Source organism: Zootoca vivipara, chromosome 2 (genome assembly GCF_965207765.1).
Source record: "Zootoca vivipara chromosome 2, rZooViv2.hap1.1, whole genome shotgun sequence".
Lineage (NCBI taxonomy): Eukaryota > Metazoa > Chordata > Lepidosauria > Squamata > Lacertidae > Zootoca > Zootoca vivipara.
In genome coordinates, this window is record NC_142584.1 from 57,786,172 (window position 1) to 57,806,294 (window position 20,123).

At 41.4% G+C, this 20,123-nt stretch overlaps 1 protein-coding gene across 3 annotated transcripts in view; it reads right to left on the bottom strand.

The window, feature by feature from the left end:
• LOC118080387 (uncharacterized) overlaps positions 1 to 20,123 on the bottom strand; it is an 81,761-nt gene that overhangs the window by 12,494 nt on the left and 49,144 nt on the right. Inside the window, exons 3-32 of one of the 3 annotated variants that reach the window (XM_088661960.1) lie at positions 19,250 to 19,323; positions 18,803 to 18,865; positions 18,648 to 18,710; positions 18,494 to 18,556; positions 18,340 to 18,402; positions 18,187 to 18,249; positions 18,034 to 18,096; positions 17,880 to 17,942; positions 17,726 to 17,788; positions 17,574 to 17,636; positions 17,111 to 17,173; positions 16,954 to 17,016; positions 16,801 to 16,863; positions 16,651 to 16,713; positions 16,497 to 16,559; positions 15,944 to 16,006; positions 15,792 to 15,854; positions 15,315 to 15,377; positions 15,161 to 15,223; positions 15,007 to 15,069; positions 11,154 to 11,198; positions 9,960 to 10,037; positions 8,805 to 8,828; positions 8,096 to 8,149; positions 7,435 to 7,479; positions 6,460 to 6,549; positions 4,742 to 4,831; positions 3,557 to 3,607; positions 1,893 to 1,958; positions 588 to 614 (exon numbers count right to left, since the gene is read on the bottom strand). In XM_088661960.1, coding sequence (XP_088518086.1) covers positions 588 to 614; positions 1,893 to 1,958; positions 3,557 to 3,607; positions 4,742 to 4,831; positions 6,460 to 6,549; positions 7,435 to 7,479; positions 8,096 to 8,149; positions 8,805 to 8,828; positions 9,960 to 10,037; positions 11,154 to 11,198; positions 15,007 to 15,069; positions 15,161 to 15,223; positions 15,315 to 15,377; positions 15,792 to 15,854; positions 15,944 to 16,006; positions 16,497 to 16,559; positions 16,651 to 16,713; positions 16,801 to 16,863; positions 16,954 to 17,016; positions 17,111 to 17,173; positions 17,574 to 17,636; positions 17,726 to 17,788; positions 17,880 to 17,942; positions 18,034 to 18,096; positions 18,187 to 18,249; positions 18,340 to 18,402; positions 18,494 to 18,556; positions 18,648 to 18,710; positions 18,803 to 18,865; positions 19,250 to 19,323 — 1,841 coding nt within the window. Of the gene's footprint in view, positions 1 to 587; positions 615 to 1,892; positions 1,959 to 3,556; positions 3,608 to 4,741; positions 4,832 to 6,459; positions 6,550 to 7,434; positions 7,480 to 8,095; positions 8,150 to 8,804; positions 8,829 to 9,959; positions 10,038 to 11,153; positions 11,199 to 15,006; positions 15,070 to 15,160; positions 15,224 to 15,314; positions 15,378 to 15,791; positions 15,855 to 15,943; positions 16,007 to 16,496; positions 16,560 to 16,650; positions 16,714 to 16,800; positions 16,864 to 16,953; positions 17,017 to 17,110; positions 17,174 to 17,573; positions 17,637 to 17,725; positions 17,789 to 17,879; positions 17,943 to 18,033; positions 18,097 to 18,186; positions 18,251 to 18,339; positions 18,403 to 18,493; positions 18,557 to 18,647; positions 18,711 to 18,802; positions 18,866 to 19,249; positions 19,324 to 20,123 lie in introns of those variants that run through there. The other 2 variants (XM_088661961.1, XM_088661962.1) reach the window with 2 other exon arrangements.

Genomic DNA, 20,123 nt, shown 5'->3' on the forward strand with positions numbered 1-20,123 from the left:
ATGCAGTATTTTGGCCAATATTCAAAAGGATTAACTGATCAATATATCTCCCCTTAATTTTTTTTTAAAGATTAATAATTACAAGAAATAAATAAAAAAGAGTTGGACACGACTAAACAACTAAACAACAACAACAAAATAAAAAATTGTCCAGTAGCACCTTAGAAACCAACTAAGTTTGTTCTGGGTATAAGCATGCCCATGAAAGCTTATACCCAGAACAAACTTAGTTGGTCTCTAAGGTGCCACTGGACAATAATTACAAGAGAAAATAGTATCAAGCATCATTAATGGACTAAGGCAGATGCAAAAGTTACCGGTATTTGCTTTAACATTAGAAATAACTGAAGGAAGAAAGGGAAGGATAACATTCCCTTTCCCAAGAAATCTGTAGGGATAGGCTCAAGTATGTATCCTGTGGCAACAATATAATTTAATAAGATGAATAAATTATATTCAGCAAGAAGTAAAATAGCAGATTTTCAAGCAAGGGCACATATTACTATGCCATGAGAAAATCTTTAATAAAAAAAAAGATATTTAATGTAGGTTGGAAAAACCACATGGCATTTAGGTAATAGACTCACCTTATGCCCCTGTATTCCTTGAGGACCCTAAAGACAGCAATAGTTCCTTTTGTTAAAGAATGCTTAAAGTATCCTAACACATATTTCATGTACCACTCCTCTCACAAAGTTGTACACACAGCTATCAAACTTCCTCTTGAATACATTTGTTTGTATCCCACCCCCACCCCACCCCACCCCATTATCATGGGTTAAAAAAACAATCCCACCCCAATCTAAACAAAAGAAAAGTTTGATCTAACTGATCTGATTATGTATAATGAAGTCAGGGATTCTAAACTTGTAGAAGGGAGCCTACCCTGACTTCACCGCCCCCCGCCAAATATCCATAAATATACTTCCTATGGCAATGTGCATTCTTTTCTGGAAAATGTCTTACAAATCTGTGATCACCAATATGTGTGTCACTACAAATGTCCACATTCAAACAGTTGTAACTAAGAGAAATAAATTTTAAGACTGAAAATGTTTAACACTGTACATTGCTCACTTTTTATTCACCCCCAAATTCCCCTTCCCCAGATATGTGCTGAAATGACCACACCACAGTTCTTACAGTCCACTTATGTTCCTCAAGTCAATGCTCTGGTATGGGCTTGCCATCTGCTGGAATGTTTAGGATCTGATCCAACGGCTAATTATATCAAAGGAAGAGTTTGACTATCTGGATCTCTCCTATATATAGTCAGTGGGATCAACCTTCCTGTCAAACAACTAGAGTCAGCAGTAAAATGCTTGCTGAGCATATTGGGATCCAAGCTTACTGAAGCTTAGCTGTTCTGGGCATGCTCTCAGCACAGCATCTATCCTGAATGTGTGCAGTGTGGCGTTTTACTTCACACAAGGAATCATTTCATAGCTGCCTGGAAACTCTTGTTATGGGGTTTTGTTTTGTTTTGGCTCCCAACTCTGCAGGGTGTTATTCCATGCTTATTCCACAGAAAAAGTAGATAAAATATTAGCGATAAAATTATCTCATTTGCTAAAGTACTGAGATGATTTTATTGCAGTGATTTCTCTAAGTATTTTAGATTTGTACACTGATCATCAACAGTTGTTGATCTGCACACAAAATAAACCTCCCTATATAGGTTAGAACAGGCATCCCCAAACTTCGGCCCTCCAGATGTTTTGGACCACAATTCCCATCATCCTTGACCACTGGTCCTGTTAGCTAGGGATCATGGGAGTTGTAGTCCAAAACATCTGGAGGGCCGCAGTTTGGGGATGTCTGGGTTAGAGTCACAGAGATTGTAACTTGGTAAATATCACAATCTGCTCTGAGTATTAAAACAGAAGACTTACCATAGGGCCCGGTGGACCTGGTAGACCTGGAACGCCAGGAGGTCCTGGTTCAGCTATAATCTGCACCTATGGATTTTGTTACATAGTGAAGTGACTTGACAGAATGCAGACTTGTACGGGCATTATAAAAAAACAACATATTTAGAATGAAAAATTATTGGTGAATGAAAATGCTCTTAAGAAATATAGAGAACAAAGCAATTAATAAAAATGTTTTTTAAGAACATTAAATAAAAAAATTGCTTGTGCACAATTGCCACAGGTGAGGGAGGTAGCAAGCGGGGAGCTATAGTAGAGCCTATGGAAACGCTCTGTATTTGGGTGCTGTGCCCACACAGTGGACCCAATATGTTGAACATATATTGTTTTATGAGAGTAAGATAGGATAAAAACTGATGGCAGTATTTAAGTTTAGTACACTTTATGGTCACCATATGTAAATAAGGCTTGTTTTGTTTTTTGTTTTTTTTAAATGAAGATTTACTGGAGACTGACAAAGCCCACCCTTCACTCTAATTACCAAAATGCTTTCAAAAAATCTCTGAGTACAGGTGAGGTCTCAGAGCACAACAAAACAAATTGTAGTCCCATTGATTTCAAACAGGTCTTAAGCAAGTGTCACAGTATGTTCAGAGTCTGGACTTAATAGTAAAAAACAAACAAACCCCTTCTGAGGTTTAAAACAATTTATCTCCTATGAGACAAATCATAATTTCATTACCATAATTTGGCACTATACTGGCAATGCATTCTTGGTATAGCAAGTTTATGTTTGGATCACAGATGAATACATTAGATTGATTGATTGATTGAACAAACAAACAAACAATGTTCCTCTTATTCAGAAAGTGACCAAGAGTTTGTAAGTTGTAAGTGTTTGTATGCAAGTTAGAACTCAGGAAAGTGCCGTCTGTGAATACAAGAACTTATACAGTAATTATAGTCAGGCACAAGACTGAAATTTATTCTCTTGGCCATTTCTAAGGCTGCTCTTCTGACCTCATTTCTGTATCTTAGGCAAACAATTTAAATTTGAATCAGATGTGATAATTTTTCACCCTGGAAAGCCTACCATATATTTGATTTATACACAGGTATTGGGGTACACGGATAATTTAGGCAGAAAACAACAGACATATATAATATTTGTTGTGTTGAAGAAAGTTCCTGGCCTGTAGGAAACAGTCTTTAGGTCATGATCTTTATTGGTAAGTGATTCTCATTGAAATCAACAAGACTTATTTCCAAATGAATGCATTTTGATTTGGGTTCTGAAAACACTATTAAAAGTAAAGACTGTCACAACATGTATAAATTTTGTTGCAAAAATTCAGGAACCTGTAATGTGGAGTCTCAGTGAAAGCAAAAGTCCTGTTTCATATCAAATATTCAGTTTCATCATTTGCTTACGGAGCACCTCTTCACACAATGTGCCCCTCCTAATAGTGTTTGGGCAAAGGACTTTTGGATCTTTTGATTTGCTGTACAGACCACATCTTACTGCTGATTTGTATGATGTAACGGATTTGGGAATTTCAAAGTATATTTTACTATTGGCTCTGTGTTACTTTGTATTTGCATTGTGATCATTTCTTAATGGTGATATAAATTAAATAGAACAGATAAACAAAACATACGTCACTCTCAGTATGTTTAAAACTTACAAGATCCTTCTCACAGGGAGCGCCAGGTTCTCCTTTTGGTCCATCAATGCCCTAAATAGTAAAAAGAAAGAGTCTGGTGTCTGAGGATATATTTTAAGATATAAAGTTTGTAGAATAGTAACCTATTAATTTTCGGTGGGAGTTTTTCCTTGCAGGGCTGAACTTTTCTTGGCTCTGATATTGCGTCAGTTACAGGCAAATGGAAGGTGAATTATTTTTCCTATGCCTGGCAATTCTAGCTGAGCTCTGCTAGGAAATAGTAGGCAGCATGGCAACACTGTAAATGGCTATATACAATGTGCTTGTTACTCTTCATGTTTCTTGTAGAAAGTCCCATCTATATAAATTGCTATCAACCACTTCTTCATAGTGAGATCTCATGCGGATGCCTATGCACCTGCAACCCATGTCTGTGAGGCCAGTCACATGGCTCCTTCCCACCCAATCACAACCCTTACTCCCAGGAAGGACTCAAAACAATTCACCTCCCTAATTTGACTCCAGGATTCACGTTCATAACACTGCAGAAAAGCAGTTCCCATCCTGCTAGCATATGAATAAAACATAAAATGATTAAGAGACAGTGTTATCTAAAGAGTCACCTGTACCTGCCTGAGCCTGCCAAAGCATTGACTTTGGAGGCAGGAGCCAGACTGTCAGGCAATGGGGACTAGACTCTCTTCCATGCTTTTGGAACTCCCCACCCCAGGGACCTAAGTATGGCTTAATCACTTCTGGTCTTTTAAAAAACCTCTGAAGACACATTTATTGAAGTCTGTGTGGGTTGAATTGTGCTGCACTTTTTCACGCAACGCACAGATAAACCATGGACATTGCTCCCACAAGAGGCAGTGATGGCCACTAACTCGAACGGCTTTAAAATATGAGTAGCACAACATATGGAGGATATAGCTATCAACTGCTACTAGCTAGTGTAGCTATGCTCTTCCTCCACTGTCAGAGATTCACAAGTGGAATTGAGTTGGATACTCAGAGAACAGGATGCTGGAGTCTGGACCTAGAAGGGCCTTTGGCCTGATAGAGCAAGGCTTATGTTTCTCTTTCTTATGCTTATGCTCTTACGCCCCTGGTATATAGCATACACAAGTGAAAATTAACTTTTTTTCTAGTAATTAGCATCTATGGCAACCTTCTAGTCCCAAACTATGTTGAAGACAGACATACCGGTGGACCAGACAAGCCCATTTCTCCCGTCTCTCCTCTCTCCCCCGTTATTCCAGGGTTTCCTTGGTCTCCTTTCAATCCTTTCGGACCCTACAATTTAAAGGAACAGCAGTTTTCCCCCCTCATCACCAGATAGATTCAGAGTTATGAACAGACACATTCTGCACGTGCGCACCCAAAGTAGCCCTCCATATTCAGTAGTCTGTGAAGTCTGAAAAGGGGTTGGCGGACTTGGGAAGGGAAAATCAGGTCACATATACTGACAGACACTTTCCTTTAACAGGTTTCTAGGTACAGGTAAAGGTCCAGTCGTGACCGACTCTGGGGTTGTGCGCTCATCTCGCATTATTGGCCGAGGGAGCCGACGTATAGCTTCCAGGTCATGTGGCCAGCATGACAAAGCCGCTTCTGGCAAACCAGAGCAGCACAAGGAAACACCGTTTACCTTCCCGCTGTAGCGGTTCCTATTTATCTACTTGCACTTTGACGTGCTTTCGAACTGCAAGGTTGGCAGGAACTGGGACCGAGCAACGGGAGCTCACCCCGTCACAGGGATTCGAACCACTGACCTTCTGATCAGCAAGCCCTAGGCTCAGTGGTTTAACCCACAGCGCCACCTGGGTCCCCAGGTTTCTATAAGCCAAAATTAATAATTTCCTAATACAGCCTGCAAGAAAACATCTGTCAGCCCACAAAACATATGTAAACGGTAGGTGCTGAAGGGAAGCACCAGAAAGCTCTTTTATTAAAAGAACTGATACTCAACCCGGACAACAGAGTCACTGACTGTTACTGTGAGATGTAATTGCTCAAGTAACAACCTACATCTATCACCCCAGTCCCCTAACAAATACCCTTTTCCATTATGAGTGCAGATGCCACAATAGAGAGAATGCTGGGAACAGAAAGGGTGGTATTTTACTAGAGCATAACCAATAAGATGAATGGACCTAACTCAGTCGTGTTCCTTAATTTTAATGGTTCTGCTCACCCATAAACACAAATGCAGATTTTTAAACTGAAGGAACAGAAAGGGTGGTATTTTACTAGAGCATAACCAATAAAATGAATGGACCTAACTCAGTCATGTTCCTTAATTTTAATGGATCTCCTCACCCATAAACACAAATGCAGATTTTTAAACTGAAGGATAGAATTTGAGGGGAGGGAGTTGTTTTGCCAAAAGAAATCATAGGAACTTAGAAAAGAAAAGAAACCTCAGGCTGCTTGTTACCTATCAGATTGCACATCTTGTCCAGATACTCGCTGAGTTAGTGGGATGTGCAAAAACCTGGGATGCCAAAGTAGAACAGAAAGAGGAGACAGGCTGGACACAAATCCTGCTAGTGAACAGATGCTGAGAACTGCAGCAGCTGATGCCATCCTGACTGAGGGCAAAGTGGCCATTCCAGGCTCCAGCCAAAAAGGGCCTACTGATCTCTTTAAAGGGTGGACCATGACTTTCTCAGGGAGCTTCCGCGAGGAGGCTCTATTTTGGAATCTAGCCTTGCTTTCCAAGCAGCTTTATGAATTCCCTCAGGAATCTCCCCACCCCTCATATTATCAGAGACGCTACAGCAGGCACTTACACACCCATTTCCCATAGAAAGAGAGTGTGTGTGCGCGTGCGTGCGTGTATGTGTAATGCACCTTGTATATCAAACAACTGTATCTGTGAAAAAACTGTATTTAGTAATAGATATCGAAAACAGACATACTGGGAGACCAGTCATGCCAACATCTCCTTTCTCTCCTTTTTGTCCTATGAGTCCGGAGCTTCCTTGCTCTCCTTTTGAACCTTTAGGACCCTGTAATTTAAGGGGGGAAATGTAAGATAATTGGTTTTAAATTAATAGTATTCATTATTTCCCAGTGTTACTCTGTTAGAATATTTTTTATTTTGATTGTGTTAGAGGAACTGTTTACAATCTAATACTGGTTAAGAAGTGGAATGGAATTTAATAGATCATGTGGATGTGACCATTTCAAAGCACAGGAAATATCAGTAAAGATTTGGACATGCACACACTCGTCCTGAACACAACAATCTTAAGTATTTATTTTGAATTAGATGTAAATTAAATTATTGACTGCAATAATTTGATCATGTATCATGGAGGGGTGCTTAATAAAGACTCGGATAGAAAGATGCAACATAGGATAATGGCAGTGTTTTCCCACTCTATGCTCAGGAATGATTGGATGTTGGAGCAGAGCTCTAGTTCTGGTTGCTGAACACTTTATTTGGTAAATGACAATCAGGTGTGAACCTCATAGTGTTAGAGAGCAAATCATATTAAATACATTTATTTATATATATATATATATATATATATATATATATATATATACACACACACACACACACACACACACACACACACACACACACACATATACCATATATACCTACATACATACATACACACACACAATTATTGTCTCTGTATTCGTATCACACACACACTCAACATGCCATGCAGATTAAAAATTAGTAGGTTGTCTAGGATATGGAATGGTTGGAAGAACTGCAGGATGAAAAGTTTGCAATTTGCCTATATTTGCCTTTGAAGACTGCATGCATTCCAACCACTTTAGTAACTCTTAAACATTTAATAGGTAGTTTAATGCCTATTACAGAACTTTAGTCACACAATTGAAGACACATTTATTAATAATGCTACCCCACCCACCTTCTCTCCATCAACTCCAGGTGGGCCAGGCAAACCAAGTTCTCCCTGGAACAAAAAAAAAAGGGATAAATCAGAGCAATGACCCCATCATGAATCTAACCAATAAAAATCTTTTCCCCCTTCCCCAAAGAACTATATATTGCAGCGCTCAATATTTTAAAGGTGCATGATTAATCTTACATATTTCAAATGAAGTGTCAAATTTATTTAAGCTGAGACAAAGCCCTATACAGCTTGTGACTTGGTTACTTTTCAACAAACCTTCCAAATAGAGATTAAACTAGGTCAGCCCTAGAGAATCTTCAGCCAGCATGCAGGCTAGCTGATCATTCAATTCATGCCCAAAACTGTTTCATCTGGAACCAATAAAATTGAATCGAACACTTGTCTCTTGCTTCCTTTGCCACCTGCACATCCCACCATGATCTCACTGTGCCTGGGCCCACAAACAAGTGATTATAGACACTTGTTAAAATTCTTCTCCCTTTGCTAATCTTTGAAACTTTGAACATGTTACCCACCACTCTGACTCCCCTAAAGTTATCCAAGGGGATATGCCATTAACAAGATTCACATATAAACCAAACTCAGTGTTGCCAAGCAGGTACTGAGTACAGTACAGAACAAAATACATTTTATGTAAAAGGGAGTAAAACCCAACCTTTGGTCCTGGAGCTCCTTGGGGGCCTGGGGGCCCTTGGGGGCCTGGTGGGCCCTGGAACAAAAGACAGCAAATTATCTGTTAACTACTGTTAATACAAACGTTCTGAATTAACAGAGATGAAAAACAACTGGCAACAAAATCTATGGTTAGCAGGTCATCTCGTTTCCAACTTAAGCCCATCTTCCATAATGCAGAACATTTCCCCAAGAGGCTAGGAAGGGGATGGTCAGAAACAATAGAGAAAGGTGGGCAGTGGCTCCATGACCCCCTGCTGCTTTTTCTGCCTGTCTCCAAAGGAGTCTTCAGAATTCTCAACCATCTGAGCACAGCTACAGTTTCCCCTGCAGATGACTAGCGCAACACCTAGCTAGGACAGAGGACAACTTCTAAATCCCACTGATTTCAACAGGAGTGAAGCATGTTTTCAAAACAATGCCTAATGCAATTTTAAAGAAGCAAGCCAGAAACTATGAAACAAAGCAATTAAACACATTCATTACTTGATTATCACTGTGTCTGACACACATCTATCATGCTGCCAATGATTCAACCTAAGGGATTATGTCATTATTTTGTTAACAGAAATCAAATGTTTGGTAGAAAGTTTCTGAGGACCATGATCCAAAAATCTGAAGCAGAAAAGCCACATGCTAGGCCATTTAAAAAAAATAAATCCACACAGGCATCTGGCACATAACAATTTTACCGTCAATCTCAGTTTCCCTGCAGCCTGTTATAAAACAGTTAGAATAGTTTTCAAATGTATTAAGAATTAAATATTTATGCTATTCAAATACTTTTCCAATTGAAAAGACCATCATCTAAACATTTTTTATTGTTGAGAACATTATTATATAACCCCCCCCCCCATTTGATCTGAAAGGACAAACTGAAATTCCACCCCAATCAGTCTGCTTGCAGTCCACTAAGTAACAAAGAGCTGCTTATTTAATTGTGAGTCACTCCCACCAGATGTGCCTGAATTTGCCTACAGCTGTTTCTAAAAACAGTTTTGATGGTCACCACACTGAACAGCTCAGCTGCTTTTGACCTATTAAGAAACAACATAAAGGTAAAGGGACCCCTGACCATTAGGTCCAGTCGTGACCGACCCTGGGGTTGTGCGCTCATCTCGCATTATTGGCCAAGGGAGCCGGCGTATAGCTTCCAGGCCATGTGGCCAGCATGACAAAGCCGCTTCTGGCAAACCAGAGCAGCACATGGAAACGCCGTTTACCTTCCTGCTGTAGCGGTTCCTATTTATCTACTTGCATTTTGACGTGCTTTCGAACTGCTAGGTTGGCAGGAGCTGGGACCAAGCAACGGGAGCTCACCCCGTCACAGGGATTCGAACCGCCGACCTTCTGATCAGCAAGCCCTAGGCTCAGTGGTTTAACCACAGCGCCACCTGGGTCCCGAGAAACAACATAGATATCACTATAGACACAAATTATGGCACTAGCCTAGCATGAACAGTATAAAGGATTCCAGAGCATCCAAACATTGTTGCCTTGTCATAACATTTCTCTTTCAAGGACCATTGCCCTTGATTGTCCCTTGCTTTTGATGACAGGTTTGGCAGTGGAGTTGTAGCAAAAAGCTCTGGCAACATGGACAGTTTGCTATGGCTTCAGTGGACCATGCCTAAATTTTTCAAACTGGCTTGTAAATTGGACTTTTGATTCTAGTAGGGGAGTATCAATCTTGCTATCATGTCCTTTTTCGTAGGCTTTCTAAATACCCTGAGCCAAATCACCCTTTGGCCTGATGTATCAGGGTTCTTCTTGTGTCCCTAAAATTTAGTGCCACTTCATGTTTGAAGCAAATTGTATAATTATCACATCATCATCATAAAGGTTACCTTAAGAGCTTCCAAGATTCTACCATCGTAGTCAATTACTACTGTATCACCCTGTTCTCCTTTCAGGCCTGGAGGACCCTAAAAAGAAAAGAAAGGCAATTAAAAACTTTATGGGAATAGAAATAATTTTCTGCTTTTCACATGCTATTAAGATGTCACTGTAAATTCTAGTTTCATAATTAAATACGGTACTTTAATTGCTACAGTCTAGATAATAACTGTTCACTGGATGAAAGTGGAATATATCACCTATGCTGTGACAGTTCCCATTATGGCCCATTGGGTACTGGAGGTCCTGCTCTTAGAGCCATCATTAGTTAAGATAACTTTGGCAGATGCTTTTGCAGTAGTAGCAACACAACTATGGAATTCCTCGCACTGGGGAAATCCTCCAAGCACACTCTCAATGTCATGAGCTATGAAAATATTTTTGTTCCTCTATGCTTTGGCACAATCCTATGCTTGTCTACTCAGAAGTAAATAAGAACTCAGATTCCAAAGGAGCTTATTCAAAGGAAAGTAGCTATAGGGCTGCAGCCAAACAGTGTGATTCTCTATGTATGTCTACTCAGTAGCAAATCCCCTTTGAGTTCAATGATGGAACCACCCAGCTAAGTGTGTCTAGGACTGCAGTCTAAATCTTACTATCTCTTCACACATCTTGCACCCATCTCCATCTCTGTTGGACATTTTCTCTTAAGCCCCCAGCCCCCCCCCCCGGCTACAGCCTCGCAGGTGGAGCCAAACACCATAAATAACTGCCCCCTCCTCCTGGATCAATTCCCTGCCCTCTTCTCTCTGCAACACACTCATCAGAGCGCTGCCAGTCCCTGACAATGATTCATGACATAGGTCCTGGTGCAAAATGATTCAAATGGACTTCAATATGGAAGGCAGAGATGTCATAGAATATGGAACCTCCCTTTGAGCTTGTCAATGGCCTATAAAAGTCAAAACTAGTACCCAACCCATTTTATAAGTCCACACACAAATGTCAAAGACTGAAATTCATTGAAACAATTTTCTACTCCAGAATATTTATACTGATTGTATTGTCAGCTGAGTTAGTGCCAAGGGGGGAAATCCCAAGCTTTTGTATAGTTAATTTATCTTCCACAAATCTCACTGTGTATGTTTCTTTCAGCTTGAGTGTTTATTTTAGGGAGCTAAAGAAAGAACAAAAGTAATTCATACCCTTGGCCCAATGTGTCCATCTGCTCCTCTTTCACCAGGTTCACCCTGAAAATAAATGTTTGTTACTCTAAAATATTGATTCAGAGACAAGATACGTCACATATATATGTGTCTTGAGGAGCACAGCATAAGCAATAGCAGGTTTAGAAGACCTTCACACAACCCAGCTGCAAAACAAATCAGCCAAATCAGGTACAAGATAATAAAACAGCCTGCAGGTTTTAGTGTAACAATATGCACACCACACTGCTGCAAAACCAACTAACTTTTGAACAAGAAATTAGCCTGGCATATAAACTTAATCATGTCATGATTATACTTTTGCTTTTGCATATTGTATTTTGTGCTTGCATTGTTTACACTGTCAAATATTTCTTTTTGTAATCTCTGTAGTTTATGAAAAATTAACATGGCAAGTAGCAAAAAGGTAAAAAGACAAAAAGACACTCTAGCACGTCAAATCTTTATAAACGAAGACAGTTACTACATTTGGGTATTCTGAAACACTACGTTCTTCATTTTTCCAGCATAAAAAGAGCTATAACCTAATAAAGAGGAAGGTAAGTTTGATGCAGACATCATGAAATACAGATCAGCTCTAAAGGATTAGCAATTTGGTTAAATGGACATAGCATAAACAAATGTTTCCTTTTCTCTACTTCAAGACGAAGACTCATGAAAAATTACATAATCAGTTCTAAAATGTTTTATCTTGGAATGAACAAAGAGGCAATTAAAATAACACTTTTTTCCCATCTTCCTAACTGATCGAACAGAGAAGCATACCAATGAATGTTGCACTGGTTCAAGCCATTCATTTTTGCCCCTCTCTGCTGGCTTACTCCACTTCCTCCTTCAGTGGGGAAAAGCTAATAAGTTCAGCTGGGTGGGTGATTAAGAAAGCAAGAAAAGTATCACCATTATGGTCATATGTCAGGGGCATCTAGCTCAATGCAGGTGGCCAGTTTACTGTTTTATCCATCTCTGTCAACTTACGGTTTGGAAAATAACGGATCAGCAGCCTCACCCAGCGGCGCGGCACTGGAAATCCATTCTGCGCATGTCCAGACATGCGCAGAAGTGACTTCCGGTGCCGGCTCTGCCCACGTCTGGGGCACCAGAAATCACTTCTGCGCATGTCCGGGCTGCCCATGTCCGCATGTCTGGGCACCGGTGCCCAGACATGAGCAGAGCGGCACCAGAAATCGGTTCTGCGCAGCAATGGGCAAGGTGAGGCGTTTTACTGGGCGGTGGCTGGCTGCTTGCTCGTGGGGTGAGTTGGGGCGAGTGGAGCCTCCCTGGCCAGCAGGAAGAGAGAGGAGCTGCTTTGAAACCCAGGAAATTTATGGGATATCTACAATCCGGGATAGCGGCGGGAAATGGATTGAAATAAGGGGGTTTCCCATGAAAAACGGGAGGGTTGACAGCTATGGTTTTATCATTTTATATCATATCTATCTTCTTTCCTGGAAGACTGAAAAAGTAGGAGGCTTAAATGAGACCTGCTGTTCCTATAGCAATGCAGTTCTGTGTGCATCATGGCAGGTTTTAAAAAATGCAAATTGTAATTGCTTGGTGGGCAGGATAATTACCAGAAGCAATATGGAGAAAGAATTTAATTCTGTTGTGGTCCAGGGAAAACAATCCTCTTCTGTATCTGGTATTTTATTTCAAAGGAGCTCAGTTGGTTAGAGCCTGGTGCTGATAATGCCAAGGTTGTAAGTGTGATTCCTATACGGGACAGTTGCATATTCCTGCATTGCAGGGGGTTGGACTAGATGATCCTTAGGGTCCCTTCCAATTCTACAATTCTAGGATTCTATGAATCAAATAGGGATGTTCAGAGGCGATTTCCTTGGCCCCACAGCAGAGGAAGAAAGGGTTAGATTATTTCTCCATATTAGCTCTGACATTACTAATTATCAACAACCCCCCGAAGCAAAAAGCTTGCAGGTTAAATGCAAATGCACTTTTAACTCAAGTCTAGACTGGGCATCCTTCTTAAATGGAGATTATAGTTTATTTATATTTCATCTATAGGTCTTCATTTTGCTTTGAGCCTGACATTCAGAATAGAATAGGGATCACCACCCCTTTTGGGTCTGTGGGCACAGTTGCAAACTGAAGATATTTCAATTCTTTTTCTCCAAGCCTATTTTTTTTGGGGGGGGGAGGCAGTGGAAGCAAGAGCACCCTGGCTGCAATCTCCAGAAAGATCCTCCCCACAAAAATCCCTCAATGTTGGACACTGCCTTGGTGACCCATGGAACATAAAATCTTCAGGTAATAAAGAAACCTGCAGCTCATATGATACAATGCCCTAGAAGAGGCTGATTACAGATATTTTCTTTTTTTTTTCTTTTTGGAAAAGGACTCCCAACTCTTGAAAATATTTCAGTTCTCTATTTTCCTTGGGCTGATGCTATGCTGGTCATGCGAAACAAAGATACTTATGCTATTTTACATTCCATCCTGATTTCATGATACAGTATTTCCAAACTAACCTATTTGCTTTTCTTGATAACAAATTATCAAATGAAAAAACCTGTGCTTATTTGACTTGTGCTTATTATGTCAAACTTTTTTTTAATTTATTGCTCATTATACAATGACCTAAGAGTAGTATTTCTTATGAAGCTGTTAGAGCTTTTTATTGAGTTTTCAGTTTCTGTTGAAGTTTTCTTCCTGTTACCAGAGCAAATAAACATGCCATCTATGAAATAACGTCATTTGCTGTAGGGACTTATAAAATTTGTACACTCCGTTGTCATTTCCTGTACTGTTAATCAAATTATTGAATTACTATGCATTAAATTAATTAGCAGATGTGTGTGTGTGTGTGTGTGTGTGTGTTTTACTCTGCATGTCTTCATGGTTAGAATGATTCTACATTTTATTTCATAAAAAATTAATGCAGTATTGTTTGTTATCCTATATTAGCAGAGAAAATGAACATTCTATCTTAATTTCCCTTCATTTGGCATTTTTGGTTACAGTTTAATAGTGCCTGTTGTGGAGGACAGAGCTCCATAAGTGCAGGATAAAGCGTTCAAAGAGCCAGGGTTTGAGGTCATTAGGTGTGGGAAGTTGGATGTGCAGCACCAGACGCCCTGCTAGCACACTAGCAATTTCTGACAGCCATGTGCCAATAGCAGCCAAAGCTCATTCCATCGCCATCCTCCCATGTGGAAACCCAAGTGCATACAGCTCTTTAAACCACACTAGCTGCCCTGCTTTTCAGCATTCGCCATCACATAGACAAAAGGGCTCAAGCTGTCTCACCAATTCAACATGAGATGGAATTTCATGTGAACCTGGACCTCACCATTTCACAGTAAGCATGCAAATACCCTGCTCCGCACCATTCATGTATTGTGCATGTTCCAAAAGTAAAACATACATCGAGAATCATATGGAGAGGAAGAGGCTCGGGAGGGGAAGGAGTTACATAAGAAAAGAAGCAGTTGGGGAGCAGACTAAGCAGGACCCTCCCAACAGCTCAAAATGGTCATCTTCCTGAAAAAAATTTGACCACCTGTGTTTTGATGCATACATTTGATTACCATGTTTCATTTTGCTCTCCGTTACCAAGCAGGGTTAATACTAGTCTTGGGCTATGATCCAAGGGAAGTCTTCTACATGTGACATTTTTCAGCTACATACGTTTCCTTCAAACATCTGATAAACTGCTCCTGAATGTTGGAGAGCATGGCAGTGAAACATCCCATTAGATGTGAGGGGATGCTGCTGTAAATGCAAGTTGCAATTTCGTTGCGAATGAAGCATTTTGCATGTGTGCTTGGGCCACTCTGTTCATATCCAGACCTTACTATCCTTCCCATTTGATACTTACCTTTGCCCCTGGTAGACCATTTATTCCATTCACTCCTATTGGGCCAACGCTTCCTGGTTCTCCCTGTAATGTTTGAAGGAGGTGCAATGGAAAACTCTCAGTTTCTAAGCAGGCCAGGTGCTAGTTTCACTATCCTTTCCAATGTGATACTTACCTTTGGCCCTGGAAGGCCATCTATGCCTTTCTCTCCTGTTGGGCCAACACTTCCTGGGTCTCCCTGTAATGTTTGAAAGAGGTGCAATGGAAAACACTCAGTTTCCAAACAGGCCAGGTGCTAGTCTTACTATTCTTTCCCATGCGCCACTTACCTTTGGCCCTGGTAGACCATCTATGCCTTTGTCTCCTGTCGGGCCAGGGCTTCCGGGTTCTCCCTGAAATGTTTGAAAGAGGTGCTATGGAAAACTTCCAGGGCTGGATCCAGGCCTGGTTCTAGGTGCACTCCCGGTAGCACAGGGCGCCAGGGCGTCGGGCCGGCAGGGGGGGCGCTGCGCGATGAAGCCGCACAGAAGCTGTGGTGCGCCCAGTGAGGGCGGGGACCTGCTCGAGACGGCCCTGGCTGGATCCAGATTCTGCTAGCAGAAGCCTGCACAAGGCATTCTACTAGCACAATTTCCTTCCCTCTCCTCCCTCTGTGCCCTGCCATTGGCAGGAGTGGGTGGGAGAACCCCCAGATCAGTGGGGGGGGGGTGTAGGAGAGGGGAGATTGTTTTGTTAAGCAAGCAGAAATGCTTGCATTGGTATGAGTGATGCCCTAACCTCACTATCCTTTTCCATATGCTGCTTACCTTTGGCCCTGGTAACCCATCAATGCATTTGTCTCCTACTGAGCCATTGCTTCCTGGTTCTCCCTGTAATATTTGAAAGAGGTGCAATGGAAAACGCAGTTTCTAATCAGGGCATGCGCTAATCTTTCTATCCTTTCCCATGCGCTGCTTACCTTTGGCCCTGGTAGACCATCTATGCCTTTCTCTCCTATTGGACCAGGGCTTCCTGGTTCACCCTGCAATGTTTGAAAGAGGTGAAATGGAAAAGTCTCAATTTTTAAGTAGGGCAATAAGACCAGTACAAGCAGCTGGACATCTGGGAGGCTGGGTAAGAAGACATAAGAAGCCCTCCTCAGCACTGCCCTCTGTTTATGTCAGCCTCCTCTGAAGAACAGATGAGGAAGCCAGATGTGAACCATCTAGTTAAAAGACCATTCTTTTGCTGTACTGTATTTATTGTCTGTTAACTTTCATTTTGCTCTGTACTCAGCCGTTAGGTCTAGTTTTTTTTTTTTTGTAATACTGAAGACAGTATATTCTACATTTGTTGCTGAATTGTTGTTGTGCTTACAAAACTGGTTTCTCCCCAATCAATGTTTTGCTGTTTAATATGAAAAAAGGAATTTGTTGTAAGCTGCTTTGGGAACAGCTCACTGTGCAAAGGTGCCACATACAGATACTTAAATGAACTAACCAATCTTACAATCTTTCCCGTGCTCTGCTTACCTTCGGCCCTGCTAGACCATCTAAGCCTTTCTCTCCCACTGGGCCAATGCTTCCAGGTTCTCCCTATAATGTTCGAAAGAGATGCAGTGGAAAACTCTCAGTTGGTAAGCAGGGCATATGCTAATCTTAGCAATTTTCTCCATGTGCTGCTTACCTTAGGGCCTGGTAGCCCATCTATGCCTCTCTCTCCCACTGAGCCAGCGCTTCCTCGTTTTCCCTGTGGTGTTTAAGGAAGGGCAATGGAACTCTCAGTTTCTGAGCAGGTATCATCAAGTCTTAGTATATTTTCTGATGTGCTGCTTACCCTTGCTCCTGGTTGCCCTTTTATGCCCTTTTCCCCAGTCTGACCAATGCTTCCTTGATTTCCCTGTAGTGTTCGAAAGAGGTGCAATGGAAGACTAAGTTTTTAAGCAGGGCATGTGCTAAATCTTAGCAGTCATTCCCATGCACTGCTTACCTTTGGCCCTGGTAGCCCATCCATGCCTCTCTCCCCTGTTGGGCCAATGCTTCCCCGATTTCCCTGTAAATTTTGAAAGAGGAAGAATGGAAAACTCTTGGTTTCTTAGCAGGCTATGTACTTAGGATCTTGTTATCCTTTCCCATGTAATACCCACCTTTGACCCTGGTAGACCACTCATGCCTCTTTTTCCCACAGGGCCAATGTTTCCTGGTTCTCCCTGTATCATTTGAAAGAGGTGCAATAGGAAACTCTAAGTTTCTAAGCATGGATTGTGCTAATCTTAGCATTCTTTCCCATGCAATGCTTACCTTTGCCCCTGGTAGACCATCTATGCCTCTCTCCCCTACTGGGCCAGGACTTCCTGGTTCTCCCTATAGTGTTTTAAAAAAGGTGCAATGGAAAACTCTGTTTCTTAACAAGGCATGTGCTAGTCTTTTATCAACTCCCATGTGTGCTCCTTACCATTGGCCCTGGTAGACCATCTATGCCTCTCTCCCCTAGTGGGCCAGGACTTCCTGGTTCTCCCTATAGTGTTTAAAAGAAGTGCAATGGAAAACTCTTAGTTGCTTACCAAGGAAAGTGCTAGCCTTTTTTATCCTTTCTCATGCACTGCTTACCTTTGCCCCTGGTAGACCATCTATGCCTCTCTCCCCTACTGGGCCAGGACTTCCTGGTTCTCCCTATAGAGTTTTTAAAAAGGTGCAATGGAAAACTCTGTTTCTTAACAAGACATGTGCTAGTCTTTTATCAACTCCCATGTGCTCCTTACCATTGGCCCTGGTAGACCATCTATGCCTCTCTCGCCTACTTGGCCAGGACTTCCTGGTTCTCCCTGTAGTGTTTAAAAGAGTTGCAATGGAAAACTCTCAGTTGCTTACCAAGGCAAGCACTAGCCTTTTTAATCTTTTCCATGCACTGCTTACCTTTGGCCCTGTTAGACCATCTATTCCTTTGTCTCCCATTGGGCCAACACTTCCTGGCTCTCCCTGTAGTGTTTAAAAAAGGTGCAATGGAAAACTCTCAGTTTCTCACCAAGGCAAGCACTAGCTTTTTTATTCTTTCCCATGCACTGCTTACCTTTGGCCCTGGTAGACCATCTATTCCTTTGTCTCCCATTGGGCCAACACTTCCTGGTTCTCCCTGGAGTGTTTATAAGAGGTGCAATAGAAAAAATTCAGTTTCTGAACGCAACATGTGCTTGTTTTTTATCCATTCCCATGTGTTTCTTACCTTTGGCCCTGGTAGACCATCTATTCCTTTGTCTCCCATTGGGCCAACGCTTCCCTGTTTTCCCTGTAGCATTCAAAAGAAGTGCAAAGAACACACTCATTTTCTAAGAAGGGTGTTCATCAGGTTTACTGTACCATTCAAGAAGATGCTTACCTTTGGTCCTGGTAGACCATCTATTCCTTTCTCTCCCATTGGGCCAACACTTCCTGGTACTCCCTGTAATGTTTGAAAGAGGTGCAGTGGAAAACTCTCTGTTTTTAAGCAGGCCAGGTGCTAGTCTTACTATTCTTTCCCATGCACCACTTACCTTTGGCCCTGGTAGACCGTCTATGCCTTTGTCTCCCATTGTGCCAGGGCTTCCAGGTTCTCCCTGTAGTGTTTTTAAAAAGTGGAGTGGAAAACTCTTAGTTTTTGAGCAAGGCAAGTGCTAGTTTTTTAATGCTTTCCCATGCGCTGCTTACCTTTGGCCCTGGTTTACCGTCTATGCCTTTGTCGCCCATTGGGCCAATGCTTCCTTGTTTTCCCTGTAGCGTTCAAAAGAAGTGCAAATAACACTCTCATTTTCTAATAAGAGGGTGTTCATCAGTTTTACTGTACCATTCAAGAAGATGTTTACCTTTGGGCCTGGTAGTCCTTCATTGCCCTTCTCTCCTATGGGCCCAATACTTCCTTGTTCTCCCTGAGATTAATACAAATTAAGGTGAACATTACAATCTTGCTTTCATCCCAAAGTCCAAATATTGAGCATCCTTCAAAAAGAATTCAGGCTCTAAATGACAGTCTTTAAACATGGTACAGCTGTTCTTATGGCTATTCAAGCTATTCTTTAAGAATGGTTGAGCCCCATAGGACCACAGTGAAAGGGAAAAACAATCTTTAATTTCTGATTCAGTTTGCTCTATGTAGTGTAGAATATGATCTTGCTTTATGACTCTCAATCACCAAATATATTTAGGATTGAAATTTAACATGATCAGCCTGTATGCCAATACTGCATTGATTCGACTTTGTTACCCATAATATATATATATATATGATGGGGAGCTACAAAAAGGAAATTTACCTTTGGCCCTTGAATCCCTGGTTCTCCTGGGATTCCAGCATCACCCTGATGAAACAGAACACACATAGGTGACACTGAAATACAAAAGTGCATTAAGTTTCCCAGGGTCAATGCTGGCAGAAGCTCAGCAGTTCACACTTTAAGCCTAACCAGAAAAGCAACTGCCAAATATTTTTGATCCAGAAGTTGGGAGTTAATTTCTAATACCTAATTTCTAACTGTTCAGGAGAAGGAGAGAGAGAGAGATTTCATTTATTAGCTCAGAGTAGTCTTACAATTTGCAGTGTGGATAAATCATGAAGACATCATTCATTATCTGTGGAACACACTGAAATTTAATCCTTAAACGTGTTTCCTAAAAATACCGTAGCCATAGGTTTTATGCAGTTCTGAACAGCATGCATTAATAATAACGTGTTTTCCAACTTGGCCACAACTACTTGGTGGCCCTTCTAAGGTCCATTATATGAAAAACACAATCCAAAATAAATATACACATATCCTGCCCCTGACTCAGCTGCCTTGGAGAAATATATACAGATATTTGCTTCTTAAAAGTCCAGTCCAGATATTAGCAAACCACTCCATTTGGACAGTTTCTAGAGGGGTAGCTGTGATAGTTTCTTGAAGCAAGAATGGCAGAGTCTTCTTAAAGACTGTTATGGCAGAAGCTTTCATGTACTGGATCAGCTTCAGAGATACAACAGCACAGAGTGAATAATGTTTGATTATCATGTCCATGGATGGGTGAGCCCCATGTGATTAGCCCTGCTTACAATGCAATAGTTACACAACCCCCCTGTAGTTTGGGATGTTGGTGGATGCTACTGAAATCTCAAGAGCATTGCTCCTCCCTTGCTCATTCTGCGGCTGT